Source organism: Dreissena polymorpha, chromosome 1 (genome assembly GCF_020536995.1).
Source record: "Dreissena polymorpha isolate Duluth1 chromosome 1, UMN_Dpol_1.0, whole genome shotgun sequence".
In the NCBI taxonomy this organism is placed as follows: Eukaryota; Metazoa; Mollusca; class Bivalvia; order Myida; family Dreissenidae; genus Dreissena; species Dreissena polymorpha.
Window position 1 is genome coordinate 202,645,434 of NC_068355.1, and position 19,039 is coordinate 202,664,472.

At 35.1% G+C, this 19,039-nt stretch overlaps 1 protein-coding gene across 1 annotated transcript; it reads right to left on the reverse strand.

Annotated features, from left to right (window-relative positions):
• Positions 1-216: 216 nt before the first annotated feature.
• Positions 217-19,039, reverse strand: LOC127865922 (uncharacterized). Its single transcript, XM_052406033.1, has 5 exons — positions 18,947-19,039; positions 11,888-11,950; positions 8,330-9,133; positions 1,173-2,161; positions 217-290 (listed from the first exon to the last, which is right to left on the reverse strand). The coding sequence occupies exons 3-5, from the start codon at positions 8,662-8,664 to the stop codon at positions 217-219; spliced, it is 1,398 nt and encodes a 465-aa protein (XP_052261993.1). The 5' UTR covers positions 8,665-9,133; positions 11,888-11,950; positions 18,947-19,039.

Here is a 19,039-nt window from a genome sequence, read left to right on the forward strand (position 1 = left end):
TGAACACCAGGATGTTGTCCCCCAGCTGTCCCACAATGATGGATGATGTTGTGCTGCTGTAGCAGACTGACCGTGGCCACCTCACTCCATCCTTCTGAGTAGCAAGATTAGCCAGCTTACTCTCTCCCTCCCAGCCCACCTGTAGTACAGTGTCGGACAGGTATCCACAGACCAGCACCTGGCCTGCAGGGGTCACATGTAGACCACGTGGCCACCCTAGTGCTGGGTCTGAGCATGTAGCCAGGAGTGTGCCATCCCTGGCCAGGGTGAGAAGCTTGTTGTGTATGGAGCTGGTGATGTACAGCATGTCTCCTGTGGGACTCACAGCACACTTCCTTACTGCAAAACAGAGTAACATCAAGATATTGAATTACTGTCAATGTTAAATAATCTTATTAAACATACTGCAGTGATATTGTATTACGCATATGTTGCTATAAAGAGGCCTTTACACATCTAAAATATATGCATACATTTCAATAATTTAATAGTTAAGCGTGACAATAAACTTCAGTAGCAGAGTTTTTTAGTTAACGTTTGACATGTTGAAATGCGACTGTTGAGTAAGATATGAATTGAAGCAAAACAAGTACACAGATGGAAACAATTACACATACTGAAACAATTGAACAGTTCTATCAACAGGTAAACATATTGTACATGTACAATCATTTTACAACCACAAAATTAAGACAGGGTCAGAAAGTGTCTCTCTCCCAGGAACACAGTTTCTATTTATAGACATGTCATGTAGTTACTGTCAAAATATTTCATTACTCATGTTTATAATCAATATTTCTGAATCTTGTTTTGGCTACAATGTACTGTAGCATTCAAAGGGCACATATGAATTAAAGAACAATTTTTTTATAATACATCAGCAGGTTTTTTGCTATTACATCTGAATTTTATTTTATTATCATCTCACAAAGTATGTAACTATAATTTATATTATTTTTTCAAAATAACAAGATAAAGGCCTAATGGGTCAATATTTGTTGATTAAAAAAATAAATCCCAACTCGGTTCATTTAGTCAATAAAAATTCCCAAATTTGTCATTGTATGAATTTAAAATAACACAATTTGACTAGACTCCTTTTCCAACAATGGCTAGACAAATCCCTGTACATAATACACATGTTATCAGGATGGATTCACCATGATTCTTACCTGTCCAATCAGCTGATCTATCTTGGTAGAGTCTGCAGAGCTGTTTGCCATTCAGCGTGTATTTGTACAATTCTTTACCAGAGGTGACAAAAAAGTCTCCTTGGTGATGGGTAATACATGTACATTCATGTTGTAACTGAAACTTCCTGCCGGAGACAAGCTTTCCCTGGTTGACAGTGATAAACTGGACCTCATGTATCTTGCTATCATGGTCATTCACAGCCACTGCAACCTCACTGGGTGTGATCAAACAAATGTCAACTGGCTGAGCATTCACATCCCAGTGACTCACCACCTGGTACTGCTGGTTCAGCAGCTTGACTCTCTTATTATAATAGTCTGCAACCAGCACCTGCCCATCAGTCAGAACACATATGCCTGCAATACTCCATTCATATGAATCACTTGGTATTCTCACATTGTGCACAGACTTCCGCTGGACGTTAAACGCCTTGCCTGACTTTCCTAGCAGAGTCAATGCCTGCTGTATTATATGCTTACATTTTATGCTGGCTATAAGACAGAGCTCCTTATTATCTCCAATTTTCTGAACAAGTTCATGGAATTGTGACAAGTCATTGTGAAGAGTGGTGCATTTATGAATAGAACTTGTAACTGACCCTTTAATGCTTATAACTTCATCTTTCATCTCGTTAAGTTCCTTCGCAGTAATATTATCAAATTCATTCACGATAGAGAGAACACTCCTACACATCTCTTCTTTTAAATATTGTTCATTTCCGCCTGATGTACCCACAGAACTATTATCACATTCATCTATATAAGTATTTAAATTGCCACGCATTTGCTCTATCATAACTGCACTATGTTCCTTGTATGTTTTCTGCAATGACTGAATGCTGGCCTTCTGTCTGATCTGCAGGGTTTTAATTTCCCCCAGGACAGTTTCCAGCTCCACTGACATCCCCTCCAGGCCAGTGGGCTGCGAGTTGGTCAGCTCCGAAATCTGGGTCACTTTACTGCACTGGCTGAAATAAACATGTACCAGCAAGAAATAGTCAGTGATATTATGTAATGCTTCAAACAAGTATAAAGTGTTAAATAAAAACATACATGGACAATAAATTAACGCTTCTTGGGCTGAATATGGGGGTATATAGATTTGCACTTTTCCATCCATCTGTGTGACTTTTCTGTCATATATAACTCAACATGTATCCCTGCAACTTTACAAGTACAGTAACCAGGCATGTGAGCTAATGCTCACCTCTATATGTTGTTTCTGTTGTTTTCATCATAATTGTAGTAATGTCTTATATTTATACAAAAATGACATTTTAACATATGTGCAGTGTAAAATAAACAGTATTGCTTGCTACAAGAGGACTATCACTTTACATAAATATTTATCATTGTGTAATTTTACCCACATGCATAGTTTGATATGTCTTTTTCAACATACCCAGAGTTATGGCCCTGTTTAGCAAAGAAATCACATTTAAAATTGTGTTGTGAGTAACTCAAAGAGTACAGCTGATAGAGGGATGAACTATTCTTAAAGTATAGCCCACCATGTGAAATTATGCACCTTGATATTTTTTTTAAGTTTTTTTTTACATAAGAAGAGTTATGTGACAATCCCTTTAACCAAACAATAATATTTTTTCAATTGTGAGAAGCGTTACTCAAATAGAGGGATACTTCTACAGTAACATAGTAATTGTCAGGTTAACTTGTGCAACTCCATGTTTGTTCATAATTTAAAGACATTTGTGCAGTTGTGGGACAAATTGGATTGTAGAGGTATCAATGTACTAAGAATACATTTTTAGTAGTTAATATTGTTTTCAGTTTTAGTATCATTGTACACCTTGACCACACTATCCATAATAACACATGCAAGAAAAGATCATTAATGCTCTTCCATCCCACAAAAAACAAGCATGACGTATATTTCATGTCTATTCCCAAACTCAGTATGTACAGTCTAGCCTGTGATGAGCGACATATGACATGCAAACTGGTCTACTATCTCCCAATATTTGTTGTTATTTAACCTCTTGTGATTATTTTGCTTTTGTTGTTGTCATGTGATCTATTTGTGGAAAAGTAAAGACGCCATTGTTAAATGTTTGAATGGTCAGGTTAGCGTGTGCAACTCCACATGTTTGTTCAAAATGTTCCTAATTATTCTTGAGTAATCATCAGGAAACCATTTTACTGTTTCGAGTCACTGTGACCTTGACCTTTGATCTAGTTACCTGAAAATCAATAGGGGTCATCTGCCAGTGATGATCAATGTACCTATGAAGTTTCATGATCCTAGGCGTAAGCATTCTTGAGTTATCATCCGAATACCATTTTTCTAAGTTGAGTCACCGTGACATTTTAATTGTCAGGTAAACTCGTGCAACTCCATATGTTTCTTCATATTTTTTTGACATTAATGCAGTTGTCTTAAATGGGTTAAAATTCAATGATTAAATGCATTTAATAATAGCAGTACTGTAATATAACTTTTATCATCATTGAAAATCTGCTTATAATATTATGGGTATAACAGGAACTAAAACTGCAGTGCTCCAGCTAGGCCTAAATCGAAGGGCGCCGCGCCGCACCCTCCCGAACCTCCGCCCTGCCCCCCCCCCCGAACCCCCGCCCTGCCCCCCCCCTCTAAAAAAAAAAAATTTTTTTTTTTTTTTAATATATTTTTTTTTACATATGATAATTCATAAATCTCTTATTTCATTGTATTTTTTTTAATCCTCATTGTAGACATTGTATTTGAATGGTTTAATAATAATGGGAATAATACAATTATTTATAACATATAAATTAACATGCAATAGGAAGCATTCCTACGCGCGCTCGAACGTGCCCTTTTCACAAAATACTGCGTGTCGAAAGTGCCCATTTGACAATATACTGCGCGTCGAAAGTGCCCTTTTGACAAAAAAGCCCCCCTGCCCTTTTCAAATCCTAGCTGGAGCACTGAACTGACTACTAAGTCTTTATAATTTCATGTTATAATCTTCTGTGACCTTTGACCTATTGACCTTAAAATGGATTGACCTCTTAATTTTCCTCAATGTATACACAAAACATGTTGCCTGGCTGTAGGTCAAAGCATTCCCTAGATATACTGTGGAACACAATTGGTCTACGGACCAACGGACTAAAGAACAGATGCAAAGCAAAATAACCCTGCTTCTTACAAAAGGGTCCTCTATTTCTAAATATAGTCTGAGTATTAACATTCTAGCCTGTGATAAGCATCTTATGACATGCAACCCAGCGATTTTTTTTCTTCCTTATAAAGTACCTGTAAAGGTATACTTTCCCAATTGAAGAAAAACTACGAAATTCCAAATTGCTGTCTGAAAATTTCCAAAAAGAAAGACAAATTCATTCTTTTTTTTTTGAAGAAGTGCATTTTCTGCAAGTTAACAAACAAGTACAAGAGGTCCATGATGGCCCTGTATCGCTCTACTGCTGAAAATATTCTTGGCGTGTGCAAATACTTAAATATAGGCCCTATTTAAGCACATGTACACTTTTGTGACACCCGGGGCAGGGTCAAATTTGACCCCAGGGGCTTAATTTGAGCAAACTTTGAAGAGGACTACTGTATCTCACTACATACAAAATGTGGTAGCCCTAGGTCCTAGAGTTAAGGACAAGAAATTTTGAAAGTTTTCACAAAATAAGCAAGATATAAGCATACACTACGGTGGTCGGTGATTTAGGCAAAAATCGCGGGGCGCGTAGTGTATTATAATCTGTCTATTCCAAATTAACATTGACCAACTCTAAAATATATTTGACCTCTGACCTTGAAGGATGACCTTGACCTTGAACTTTCACCACTCAAAATGTGCAGCTTCATGAGATGCACATGCATGCCAAATATGAAGTTGCTATCTTCAATATAACAAAAGTAATTGCAAAATGTTAAAGTTGGCGCAAACTAGTGATGCAACAATATACCGGTATATCGGTATATATCGCAATACGCAATCCGCATATTGTATTGCGATATGATTTTCATCATACCGGTACAAAAATTTTACAAAAATTCATTCACATTTCGTCCAGAAAAGCCATCCGAAATAATGATAAAAAGGTAAACAAAACAAAGCAGGGTAAATTATTTTTTACGTAAAAAAAGCATTCTAAAAAGTGTATTATACGGAGTAGCGTTGTTACATGGGAGCATTCATTCGATGCTTTTGAACAGATTATCGTTGAATTAATTGCGCACAGCTGTAAATGTTTCGTTCGATTCTGATTTGAGCATTTTTTGTAATCCGAATTTCGGAAATACGCTTCCAAATTTGAATGCTAACGCGACAATAAAAAATTCTAGCGTCAAATAAAAAGTGCTTTATCCTTTGTCTCAATAAAAAGCGCGCGAAAATTATACAGACATGTAGAACGTCGCATGGAAAGTATGGGTGTATTTTGTGTTGTATAAAAACGGGAACATCACGTCAGCTGAATTACGCGTGTTCAGTGGGAAAAACGCCCAGGTTGGACGTTATTTCATCACATCTTTAAATAGTAACAATTGCAAAAATGTATTTGATACTTAAGAAAATTTGCAAATGTTTGTGTTTCTTATTATTCTTGAGCACATTTATAGTAAATATTTACCAGAATTTGCTTTAAAATTGGAATTTATGGGATTATTGGGTAATTGGCAAGTTATAATTTTGGTACAAGTTAGCAATATATTGCGATATATTGCAATACGGGTTTTTGAACTGACAATATATTGCAATACAGTTTTTGGCGTATTGCTGCAGCACTAATACTATCGACTGATAAAATCCAAACAAGGGCTGTTTGTAAAACACACATGCCCCCAAATGGGCTGTCATTTGCAGTGGCAGCAATTGTGTGATTACGTTAGAAACCATTTTACTACTTCAGGTCACTGTGACTTGACCTTTGACCTAGTGACCTGAAAACCAAAAAGGGTCATCTGCCATCTGTCATAATCAATGTACCTATGATCCTAGGCATAAGCGTTCTTGAGTTCTCATCCAGAAACCATTTTACTATTTCGGGTCACCGTGACCTTGACCTTTGACCTAGTGACCTGAAAGTTGCTTATCCACCGATAATTACGAGTAACGCCCATATAATATAAACTGGAATGGTCTAGTATACATCAGATTCGGGCTAGTAGATTTTAAGAGGAGCTGGTCCGATGGTCTTGCTGTAAAAAAGTTAATGTCAAACCCTGTAAAGTTAAACTACTACTGGTAAGGCATTCTTAAGTGTATATATTTCGGACATGTATAGTAATCGGATAAACAGTAATAGATATACAAGATGTTCCATGCATTAAGATAGTGTTTTTGTACAAAAGCTATCATAGGGATGATGATAATATAACGAGGATAAATATGTGATGGAACGGTGCTACTGGTACATATCTTAAATTACTTAAATGTGTTAAAGACTTAAATGTGTTATGATGAAGTAGATTTTAATGAGCATTTATTGTTTTTACAAATAAACATAGTATAGTGATAAAAATAATAAAAAGTTGTAAAATGAACATGTTTTGTTTTTGAAAAGTCGATATTGTTCACACATATTCTTGATATTGTGTCCTTATCTTTGTGTACCAATTCATTAAAATATGTTGTGTTATTTATCATGGAATTTTTATTTTAATTTAATGAAGCAGCATAACTTTTTAAGATATTGTGTTGCTCTTAGAGCATATTTTTATTTAAAAAAAAAAGAATAATACAGACAAAAACACAATAAACGCGCTTCAAAATTGACCCCAGTATTTTTCAATTTGATTCCTCAAAATTTCAGCCCTGGGGTCATTGACTGCTGGTTTTTAAAATCTATTGAAATCCCTCATGATCGGTCCTCGAAGTGATTTTTTACAATTTTTCTTATCCGAGTCCTGGGACTGCATAACCTGCAAATCTACGGCTCCCTGAATCGAAAAAACGAGTCAGGGGTTTTCCTCGCTTCATTGGAAAGAGACCCTTACCTATGGATTTTGGGAAGAATTCTCGCTAAAATTACTGCTTTGGGAAATGAAAAAGCTGGTGTAAGTAAGGATCTTTGGAAAACTGCATGATTCTAATGAAATTTTCAATTGGGAAGGGGTCTTTAATAGGCTCCTGATATATAAGGCGGAAAACCGCTGCTACTGCGAGCCCAAGTATTAAACTTTATTATTTTTTTCTGAAAATTCTATACATTTTTGGGACTCCCATTACTCAAAACTTTGCATCCCCAGATATTTTTGTGAGTCCAGGACGCAGGACTCACGGTTAAAAAAATTCACTGTCCTCGATGCTCTCAAATTGCGTCACCTGATTCACACATGTTCAATGGGAATTCCCCCATCCCATAAATAAATTTGTAAATGCACTCGTGTAAAATGGCGGACATTTGAGTTTATGAAATTCTTTGACATATTCATTGGCCGTATTTTGGTTTTGAAAATATAAATCGTAATAATACTGGATTATCCGGTAATGGATAGAGTTGGAACATGCAAAGATCTATCAATAGTATATGTGTATTTACAGCTACATTCCGAAATACCGTCGGTCCTCGGATTTTTCCGATAATAATATGGAAAATCCGGTAATGATTCTAATATTGCCGGACCTCATGTCCGGTAATAAAATTGTGGCGAAATATGGAATTCAACAAGCTTTTTCCAGAAAAGTTACAAGGCAAAAGTAAGGAATTTACAGAGTTATTTATGAATACTCCAATCATGAAAAACATTTTTTTTATTGGTTGCATTTCTTGAATTACGTACATGCATATACGGTATCCGAAGATTTTTGCTGCGTCTTCAATGCAAATTACAATGTTAAAAATGTCATCTTCGTCTTTCGTCGTCATTTTTTACTTTTTGGGCCTGAAATAATCAGTCTGGGCCGGAAATGGCTGCATGAGTATAGGACCTCATTGCCGGCAATTAATTATAATTTTGGGAAGGAATGTTACAGATTTAAGGAGCATGTTTGTATCCATCAAAATCACAATCGGTAAGGTCTATTAAAATTATGAAATAAAAGTGGGACTTCAAAATTTATGTTTGGGACGTCCAAGATTTATGGTTTGGAAGTCAGGACTTCCAACTTTTAAAAGCTAGCGAAAGCGCTGTTAATTATTAATAGCTAAAGGAATATAAATGTGTGAGATACCTGTGAATTGTTCCAACACATGCAGAGCAGCACAGCTGACTGTGGTAATGGCAAAACTGTGTCAGTGTTTCATCCTCATGCACCTCACACTTCCTGAGAAAATCTTCCACTGCCTTAGAAACTGGCCATTTCTTAATATCCTCCCTTCCACATGTCATATGTTTTGTAAAAAATTGACTATGCAGGATAACACATTTTTTACAATAAAACCCTTCACATTTTTCACAATAAATGTCTGCAGATTCCGTAAGATTCTGCTCTAAACAACGTGTGCAAGAAAAGTCTTCAACCATACGCAAACATTTTGGAACCGAAGACAATAAACCTGTTGCCATTTTGTTACTGTATATAATGTTAAAACCTTTTTGTTCAAATCGTTCCAAGTTTATTTCTTGTGAAATATGAAAAAAATAAAGCTAGTTCCAAAAGTTTATCAACCTTAGACGTTAAAATTAACACTGAAACACAGATAAATTCAAACACAAGATATGCAAAAAAACTTTTCAACCATAGGCCAACGTTTCACAACATTAGACAATGAACGTGTTGCCAATTTTGATATTCTAGTGTATGAAGTTTTACATGTGAAAGTACATGTAGTTAAAGAATAATTCTGTTAAAATAGTCTATAATACTGTAAACCGGATGGTTATGGCTGTGTTGTATCCCAATAAACAAGACATCATAAATAAGATAGTTCACAGTTCACTTCTTTTAATAATGTAGCAATGCTTTTCAGTCCATAATGAAAAACATGCAGACGAGAATTCAAATAGCAGTTAATCCTACAGTATAAATCAGGATCTGAAATATATAAAACAATAAAATACTAAACAATTAAACAATAGTTCTGTTCTAGTGGCCTTAACATTTATTTTATTTGACTCAACTACTCATATAAGATTTAGGTACAACAATGACAACAATAATCATAAATACACAAAATGCAGCATCAAAAACCTTATAAACAAGGGCTATTTGTAAAACATGCATGCCCCCCATATGAGCTGTCAGTTGTAGTGGCAGCCATTGTGTGAATCTTTCTTTGGCACTGTGACCTAATGACCTGAAAATCAATAGGGGTCATCTGCTTGTCATGATCAATGTACCTCAGAGCTCCAGATAAAAGTTTGGTCAAATTCTTATTTACTCCCTGTTTTAAAAATTAATTCTTATTTTACCCCCTATTTATAAAATTAATTCTTAACAATATATTACCAAATAATTTTGAGTGCTTCAGATTCGCAGTCATTTACGCAAGAGCTTATAAGTTCATCAATTATTGACGAACCCATGCTTTGGGTATTTGAATCTAATTGAAAAATGCATGCAGCGAGGACTTTTGACACTGAAATGGTTTTTTTGCCTTCCACGCTTCAATACACCGTTTCAGTCGGCCATTTAGATTTTTCTGTAAAACGGTCACTCACACTTCGGCTTTATATAATTCATAATGGCCTTTTGGTCTCCGTTAAAGTCATATCAAAAACTATATTTTACATTTAATTTTAATGGCATTTTGAATAGGTATACCGTATATTACTTGTGTATAAAAATTACGATAAGTGTAATTAAATAGGTACAATAAACAGTAATGACTCGCCTGCAAATCAAGGAGAACAGAATCGAGACCGTTTGGCCTTTCGACCGTTCTTAGGTGTGGGTTTTCCTCACAGCAAACGCTTGAGTGCCGTTGATTTAAAGTTGTAGTTTTAATTGAGCGCCTAGACGAGCCAGAACCGGGATGAAATGTTTACCATACTTAATTTGCTACTGGAAGTTTTACGCACGTTCGAAAATTTCGATTTCGTGTTTTATTTTTTTAATGCGTAACTTTACGCAAAGATTTACAATCTAAATCGTTATTTAAGAAATTTAATTCGTTTTTACGCCTTTACACATGTTATCTGTAGCACTGGTACCTTTGAAGTTTCGTGATCCTAGGCGTAAGCTTTCTTGAGTTATCATCCGGAAACCATTTTACTGTGTCAAGTCACCGTGACCTTTGACCCAGCGCTTCCGTTAGCTTTTAAAAGTTGGAAGTCCTGACTTCTAAGCCTAAAATTTTGGACGTCCCACTTTTATTTTAGAATTTTAATATATGTAAATGTTCCAACTCTACCCATTACCCGATAATCCAGTTTTATTACCATTTCTATTTTCAAAACCAAAATACGGACAATATTGATGTCCGCTACTGTTCACTTTACGCAAGTTGAATTGTGCGATGGGGGAATTCCCATTGAACATTTGTCAATCACGTGACGCGATTTGAGAGCATAGAGTTGAGCACTGTTCATAATTAGTTATTATGACAAATCAACGACTGATTTTAAAATGTAACATGTAAATTATGATCGACGACTTATACTGTTCCGAAAACGACTGTCCGAAAAAAGTACGTGTTTTGCACAAGAAATAATATGTGCATATCGTTTGACTGCAGAAAATGAAAACCAATTACTCATTAAATACGTAATCAATATATAATTTGGTTAAAATGACAATATGCTTTTGCACTACTTTTCTTTGCTAATAGACACTTAAAATATTTCAAGATGGCGGACATTTGACTTGTAAGATATTTGGAAACTAGTGAAGATATTCCGTCAATTGCAGTTCATGTCCGTACCATCTGCTAATAACTCGGAAATGAATAAATAAAATAACGGGGAAAATCGGTACCGAACGAACATTTCTGAAATGCCGAATTCGTTCTCAAATGATCGACACACAACGAATTTTCTTGAAATGATTATTTTTCGGCTAATTTCCAAACAGTCTATTCAGATTTTTGCTATCGTCAGAGCCGAGATTTCATCGCATTGGCGATCAGGCGATGGGTTAATTTTGCAGACTGCTTATTTTCAAATGCATATAATCAAACATGTTATCCGAAAAATCAGGATTTTACTATTCACGGAATGTACCTATGAAGTTTCGTGATCCTAGGCGTAAGCTTTCTTGAGTTATCATCCGGAAACCATTTTACTGTGTCAAGTCACCGTGACCTTTGACCTAGTGACCTGAAAGTCAATAGGGGTCATCTGCGAGTCATGATCAAGGTACCTATGAAGTTTCATGATCAATGTACCTATGACGTTTTGTGATCCTAGGTGCAAGGGTCCTTGAAATATCATCCGGAAACCATTTTTCTAAGTTGAGTCACCGTGACCTTGACCGTGTGACCTAAAAATCAATAGGGGTCACCTGCGAGTCATGATCAATGTACCTATGAAGTTTCATGATCCTAGGCATAAGTGTTCTTGAGTTATCATCCGGAAACCATTTTACTATTTCGGGTCACTGTGACCTTGACCTTTGACCTAAAAATCAATAGGGGTCATCTGCGAGTCATGCTCAATGTACCTATGAAGTTTCATGATCCTAGGCCTAAGCGTTCTTGATTTATCATCCGGAAACCATCTGGTGGACGGACAGACATACTGACAGACCGTCATGTGCAAAACAATACACCCCCTCTTCTTCAAAGGGGGGCATAATAATGAGATAAAAATATATTATTCAACACATGGATGCAATTTCTACAATTCTTACCAATTTATGGAATGGAGTCCCTTTCTCTTTCACTTCAGTCTCTCCTCTTTTAACCTGCCAGTGCTGTAAATTCGAACATGCAAACAGATACTAGTATTATGGTGTTTCAACTGAGTGTATAAGTTGCTTTCTAAAAGTGAATTTATTAATTTGCTGCCATTCCCGAAATCATGTGATTCGAACATTAAAAAAGTGCAAACCATAGGCGCTCGATGTCAATGACAATGTTGTTTTTTTTTAATTTATTTTTTTTTTAGTTACCTGTTGTTTATTATAATGCATACACATACTAAATTAATAACAAGGGACAAAATTGTCACAAAACCAGGTTTTCATTGTGAAAAAAAAATCTGATAAAGGGAGAAAACTCAAACTGAACTTTTGAAATGACCAAAAAAAATTAACCCCCTTTGTAAGTTTTTTTTTTTATATCTATTTTTAGTCGTGGCGACCTTGACATTGGAGATATTGACGTGATTCTTTCGTGGGACACACCGTCCCATGATGGTGAACAAATGTGCCAAATGATTTTAAAATCTCACAATGAATGACATAGTTATGGCCAGGACAAGCTCATTTATGGCCATTTTTGACCTTTGAACTCAAAGTGTGACCTTGACCTTGGAGATATCGACGTAATTATTTCGCGCGACACACCGTCCAATGATGGTGAACAAATGTGCCAAATGATTTTAAAATCTGACGATGAACGACATAGTTATGGCTCGGACAAGCTCATTTATGGCCATTTTTGACCTTTGAACTCAAAGTGTGACCTTGACCTTGGAGATATCGACGTAATTATTTCGCGCGACACACCGTCCAATGATGGTGAACAAATGTGCCAAATGATTTTAAAATCTGACAATGAACGACATAGTTATGGCCCGGACAAGCTTATTCCGCCAGCCCGCCAGCCAGCCCGCCCGCATTCGCCAATCTAATAACCAGTTTTTTCCTTTGGAAAACCTGGTTAAAAACCTGGTTAAAAATCTTCCGACAAAACGTCTTCTTAAAAAATAAAGATAGTTGGGCTATATACATAGATATTGACAAGGTAAATCACTCGCCATTTTCTAAAGCAACGGAAGAGCATCATTATGCATAATTAAATCGCTGTCACCCCGCTCGCTTATTGAAATGCGCGAGCAGGCCGGGAACCTCGCTCTTTCTCTATCTACTTTCAGTTTCAACAGAAACATCCACAGAAGATGTGATAAATCCCTGTACTATTGTTTCTCTCAATTAATGGGGCAATCAACAAAAGATATTGTAAATTGCATACACATGAATCATTCCTTACCAATTCGTCTGCCATGGAGATTTCCAGAAAAAAAACAGCACGTCAAAAAACAAATCTGGCGCCCACAGTTTTAAGTGGCTGTTATTGTGTATAAAGAGCGAGGTTCCCGGTCTGCACCCGCATATCAATAAGCGAGCGGGGCGACAGCAATTTAAGGTTCATATCAGGGCCCTCACACTACTTTGGGGGAAGGGGTCGGCAGCCTTTAGAAGGGGGAATTTTCGCGGCGTTTCCCTTTTTGGGGGAATTTTTTACTTACTCTCTCATTATTTCATTTGTACATGTTTGCACTATATTCATTGCATTTTCCATAATTATATATGTTTGAAAAGATTAAATTGAAATAGAATTGAGATATAATAATCATGAGACACATCTTTCTATTAAAAAAAAAAAAAAATTTTTTTTTTTTTTTTTTTTTAGGGGGAATTTTTCCCCCCAAAAGGTGAAAAAAGTATACTTTTCAGGTGGGTGACTGCCGCCGAAATTCGGCGGCAGATTTGATAGATTGAGGGCCCTGCATGTTAAGTGCCAAAATGACCCCACATTGAAGAAATTTAAAAATATAACAAGGGACAATTTTCATTGTGAAAAAAATCTGATAAAGGGAGACAACTCAAACTGAACTTTTGAAATGAACAAACAAAATTAACCCCCTTTGTAAGTTTGTTTTAAAATAAATCTATTTTTAGTCGTGGCGACCTTGACATTGGAGATATTGACGTGATTCTTTCGTGCGACACACCGTCCCATGATGGTGAACAAATGTGCCAAATGATTTTAGAATCTCATAATGAATGACATAGTTATAGCCCAGACAAGCTCATTTATGGCTATTGTTTACCTTTTAACTCAAAGTGTGACCTTGACCTTGGAGATATTGTCGTAATTTTTTCGCGCGACACACCGTCTAATGATGGTTAACAAATGTGCCAAATGATTTTAAAATCTCACAATGAACGACAAAGTTATGGCCCGGACAAGCTTGTTCCGCCCGCCCACAAGCCAGCCAGCCAGCCCGCATTCGCCAATCTAATAACCAGTTTTTTCCTTCGGAAAACCTGGTTAAAAATGATCAGTAATACCCAAAATAAATAAATGAAATTAACATATGGTTTAAATTATTATATATTATTTCTACATATGTATACATTTTCAAGAAAAAAAATCACAAATCTTTGTTATTATGTCATTATTAGCAAAAATTATCCAATATATGGCAAATTCTCAAATCCATTAAAATGAACACACATGAACCAAATAAAACCACCAACAGTATTGGCCAGTTATATTTAAGGTACAACTACCATTGAATTTCGTCAATAAAGCCCCACAACGACACTATGCGATTTTCAAAATGAACATGTTTATACCATGAGTTGCTATTTATAGATTTTGGAAAAAGTCTAAGTTTCCAATTGCATAGCATGCGATCAAGAGGAGTTATGATGTTATGAAATATATTTCATGAAACTATATCATTTTCCTATTATCTCCATAACAATGACGCTTACATGAAATTCACTAATTCAATAGAATCTTGATACATTTAAGTCTCCTCACTATTTAATTTCATCTCTCGTCCATCTTTGTCAGCAGTTTGTATTGATCCGCATTTACGAATTTATTAAATATTGTTTACATATTATATTTATTTGATTAGATAACTTGAAAATGTCTCATAAACAAATTATATAAACTTAAGAACAAATGGATCGGTAATATTTTATAAATTGTCGAAATTGAAAAGAAATATTTTTCTAATATACTACCGGCAAATAATGGCTAGCTGAACAGGTAAACATGACAAGACAATAACAAATGCATTTTTTTATCAATGACAAGGTTTTTATAGAAAGGTAAATGTTCACTTGGTTCAATATGTACGGTGTGCCCAAGATTTGTATAATTCATTTCTCTGATCCCATAAATATTATGCCTAGATCGTTAATTGAAATATTGTTATGTCCACTTCCTTTAAACCGGATGTTTTATGCCCCACATGTTTGACGAACGGGTATGGTATTCAAGCAGTGACATAAACATGGTGAATTTTGTTTTAAGGTAGCAAACTAGTCGTCTCTCCGAGTCTTATATATTTCAAATTAACAATACACGTTTATGCCTTTTGGTGATATACATGTAGTTTATTTTTTGTTTTAGTGTCATTTCGTGACTATAATGAGTACTGTATTGCGAGTAAATAAGCAAATTTGACAATAAAGGTTCACTGGAAAGTCCACCATACTAAAAGTAGTTTCCCAATTATTTTGTTAACTTTTGACATTCTTTGATGTTTTTCTTTTGGATATTTTAGGATTGTTGGTGTGTGTTGTGTGGACTTTTCATTTGTAGTACCTAACATTAAGTGTATACAATATTTTGACCAAAGGAATTTGTTCAATTTAACTCCGTTTGTTATTTTGATAATTTCATGCATGCACTGTATATTTCTTCAAAAGCAACATTTTGCATAACATTTTTTTTATTAGCATTTACTTATCTGTTCTACAAGTATTTACAAGCCTGTTGACATATAAATTGAAGTATTTGCCATAGGGCTGCAACAATATACCGGTATATCGGTATATATCGCAATACGCAATCCGCATATTGTATTGCGATATGATTTTCATCATACCGGTACGAAAATTTTACAAAAATTCATTCACATTTCGTCCAGAAAAGCCATCCAAAATAATGATAAAAAGGTAAACAAAACAAAGCAGTGTAAATTATTTTTTACGTAAAAAAAGCATTCTAAAAAGTGTATTATACGGAGTAGCGTTGTTACATGGGAGCATTCATTTGATGCTTTTAAACAGATTATCGTTGAATTAATTGCGCACAGCTGTCAATGTTTCGTTCGATTCTGATTTCAGCATTATTTGTAATCCGAATTTTGGAAACACGCTTCCAAATTTGAATGCTAACGCGACAATAAAAAATTATAGCGTCAAATAAAAAGTGCTTTATCCTTTGTCTCAATAAAAAGCACGCGAAAATTATACAGACATGTAGAACGTCGCATGGAAAGTATGGATGTATTTTGTGTAGTATAAAAACGGGAACATCACGTCAGCTGAATTACGCGTGTTCAGTGGGAAAAAACGCCCCGGTTGGACGTTATTTCATCACATCTTTAAATAATAATTGCAAAAATGTATTTGATACTTAAGAAAATTTGCAAATGTTTGTGTTTCTTATTATTCTTGAGCACATTTATAGTAAATATTTACCAGAATTTGTTTTAAAATTGGAATTTATGGGATTATTGGGTAATTGGCAAGTTATAATTTTGGTACAAGTTAGCAATATATTGCGATATATTGCAATACGGGTTTTTGAACTTACAATATATTGCAATACGGTTTTTGGCGTATTGTTGCAGCACTAATTTGCCATAATATTTATTGAACTATTTCTATGTGAAAAATAAGCCTTTTTACACTTTACTGTTTACATAGTTCTGGCTACCATAACTTTAAATGTCGCTTTTTATGATTTTTGACTGGCACGACTTTATAGTTATGGACCAACCCCATTAGGAAAGTCAACCAGAAATTCCAGAAAAGTTGACAGTTAACAAAGACCGGTTCAAAACAGCTTTTAAATGCAGTTGTTGGTCAAAATCAACCACTTGATCGGAATGATTGACATTCTTCACATTTAAATTATACATTCTTTCCCAAAATACTATCTTAAACATTTAAAATTTATCTATTTTGCTCTTACATATCGAGAAAAACAGCGATGTAACGTATTCATTGAAATGCGAATCTCCCGAGATTTCACGGTCATATGACGTTATTTCTATTTTTAGTAACATACCATGTGCTCAGGTGTTTTCAAATTCAGAATGACATTTTTCGGTATTTAAGATTATTCTTGCTTGTTTTGTAAACAAATTGTGGTGTAAATACAAACTCAACGTGAATATTATTTTAAAGTACCTGATTCACAATGAAATCAGTGTTATAATCCACCAGAAGTAATTTGTTAATCACAAATAATAGATTTCAGAAACGAAAGTCTGTTTACCATTTCAGCATAAAATGTCAAGGTCGATCCGAAAGTATCCAAATGAAAACTCGTCACGTGACAAAGCGACAATGGCGTCAAAATTGTGAATTTCAGACTGATGAGAGTTATTTTATTCTATTGTAAGATGCATTCGAAACATTTGAACCTTAAGATATTCCTCGATGCAGTAATTTATATTCATTCACAAATATATCTAGAAATGTATCCAAGAAAATGAGCTTTCTTTGAGTTATAGCGTGACATAAATATGTTACGACTCTGGTTGACTTTCGATACAGGGTTAGCTTCAGCGTACAGGTCTGTTAATACTATATAAACTGTATGCTATAGTCTGGTTGAGTCGTGGGTAATTTTCATTAAGTTGTTACATTACAAATATTTTATAAATATATGACCATGGCTCATTATGATAATAATAATTTACCTTTCTTCTTTAAGAATTGTTGCTTTTTTCCAAATGTTTATCGTCTTTTATCATCAAAATAATCGACTGTGTTGATAGTGTCAAACTACCATCATGAAAATAAGCTTCCAGTTAATTCGTGGGTTCTGATTGGCTGCCAGAATTTCAAGATTTGCATACTATAAATAGCCTTTAAACTGACCTTGCAGGACAGGTTAATTTCTTGTGAAAAAATGTCAACAGACGATGTAGCATGGTAAATACTTCTAAATAAACGATTTTGTGTTACTTTGAAACACTATATGAACAATACATATCGTGTAAGTACCTGTTATCGAACAGCACCTATTATCGGACGTTTTGTTTTGGTTCTGTATGCACATGCACAAAAGTGCGCATGACGTCACATTGATAAACAAATGGTCGCACATGAAGCCCATGACCTACTTGCCTACTTAGCTTGAAACAAATGCGCCTAAAACAGGTTAAAGGGATGCATTTATAGTTATTTACACCGTTTTATGTGTTTTTTGCTATTACTTTTTGAATGCATTTATCAAAACGTGCATTTACACACCAAAAAGCATATTTCCGTTTGCAATTTTGATTGCAGCAGACGCAGATTTTTTCGCCAAGTCCGGGTCACGTGAAAGTCATGTGACTTTGTATATACTGGAGTAGTATTTATGAAGTGTCAGGTAAAAGGCCATGATTACATCGGCCGCCATTTTGTTTTGTCTGCTAGAGGTGACAATAACCAGGGAATCATTGTTATAAATTCTTGAAGGAAGTTTGCTTGAAAACTTTACAGATAAATCATTCAATGATTGAACTGTTAGTCATTTGTTAAAACAAAATGTTTTTGTCATTTTAAGTGTTTCAATTTTAAGAAAATTTAACGTAATTTCTAAGCTGTTCGATAACTGGTTCGTCCACCATAAATGGGGAAATATTTCATACCGATCTATCAAGTTATGATGAATTACACTATTTACTTGTTTTTGACGCATTTTTGATCGGAAAAAATGGTGACCGTGTCAAAACATTTTTCCGTAACGAACTGCATCATGTGCGAACATTCTATCGCGAGATTTCAGGCGATTTCTTTACCCACGAATCAAACAGAACCCACGACTCAACCAGAAACAACAAAGTTTCTTTAGCTATGTTTACATAAACCTTAACAAAACATGGTCATTGACATCGAGCGCCTATGGTTCAAACCTCAAACGAAATACAAAGAAAACAATGCATTGCAACCGTTTTCAATTACATACAATAAAATCCAAACACAAGAACCAATACTGACCACTAGAGTGAACTTGGACTCGTTTTTTAGAGAACAGGCAAATGGCTGCCAGCTTTTCCCTCCGATTTGATCATGTGACTACACTCACAAAAA

Bases quoted from the DNA above. Each gene is read 5' to 3' on its own strand.
- LOC127865922 (XM_052406033.1), bottom strand. From the start codon at position 8,664: ATGGCAACAGGTTTATTGTCTTCGGTTCCAAAATGTTTGCGTATGGTT. The intron at 2,162-8,329 runs GTATCTCACACA...TGTTTATTTCAG, and splicing joins TGTGTTGGAACAATTCACAG to CCAGTGCAGTAAAGTGACCC. The intron at 291-1,172 runs GTAAGAATCATG...GTACATCACCAG, and splicing joins TAGATCAGCTGATTGGACAG to CTCCATACACAACAAGCTTC.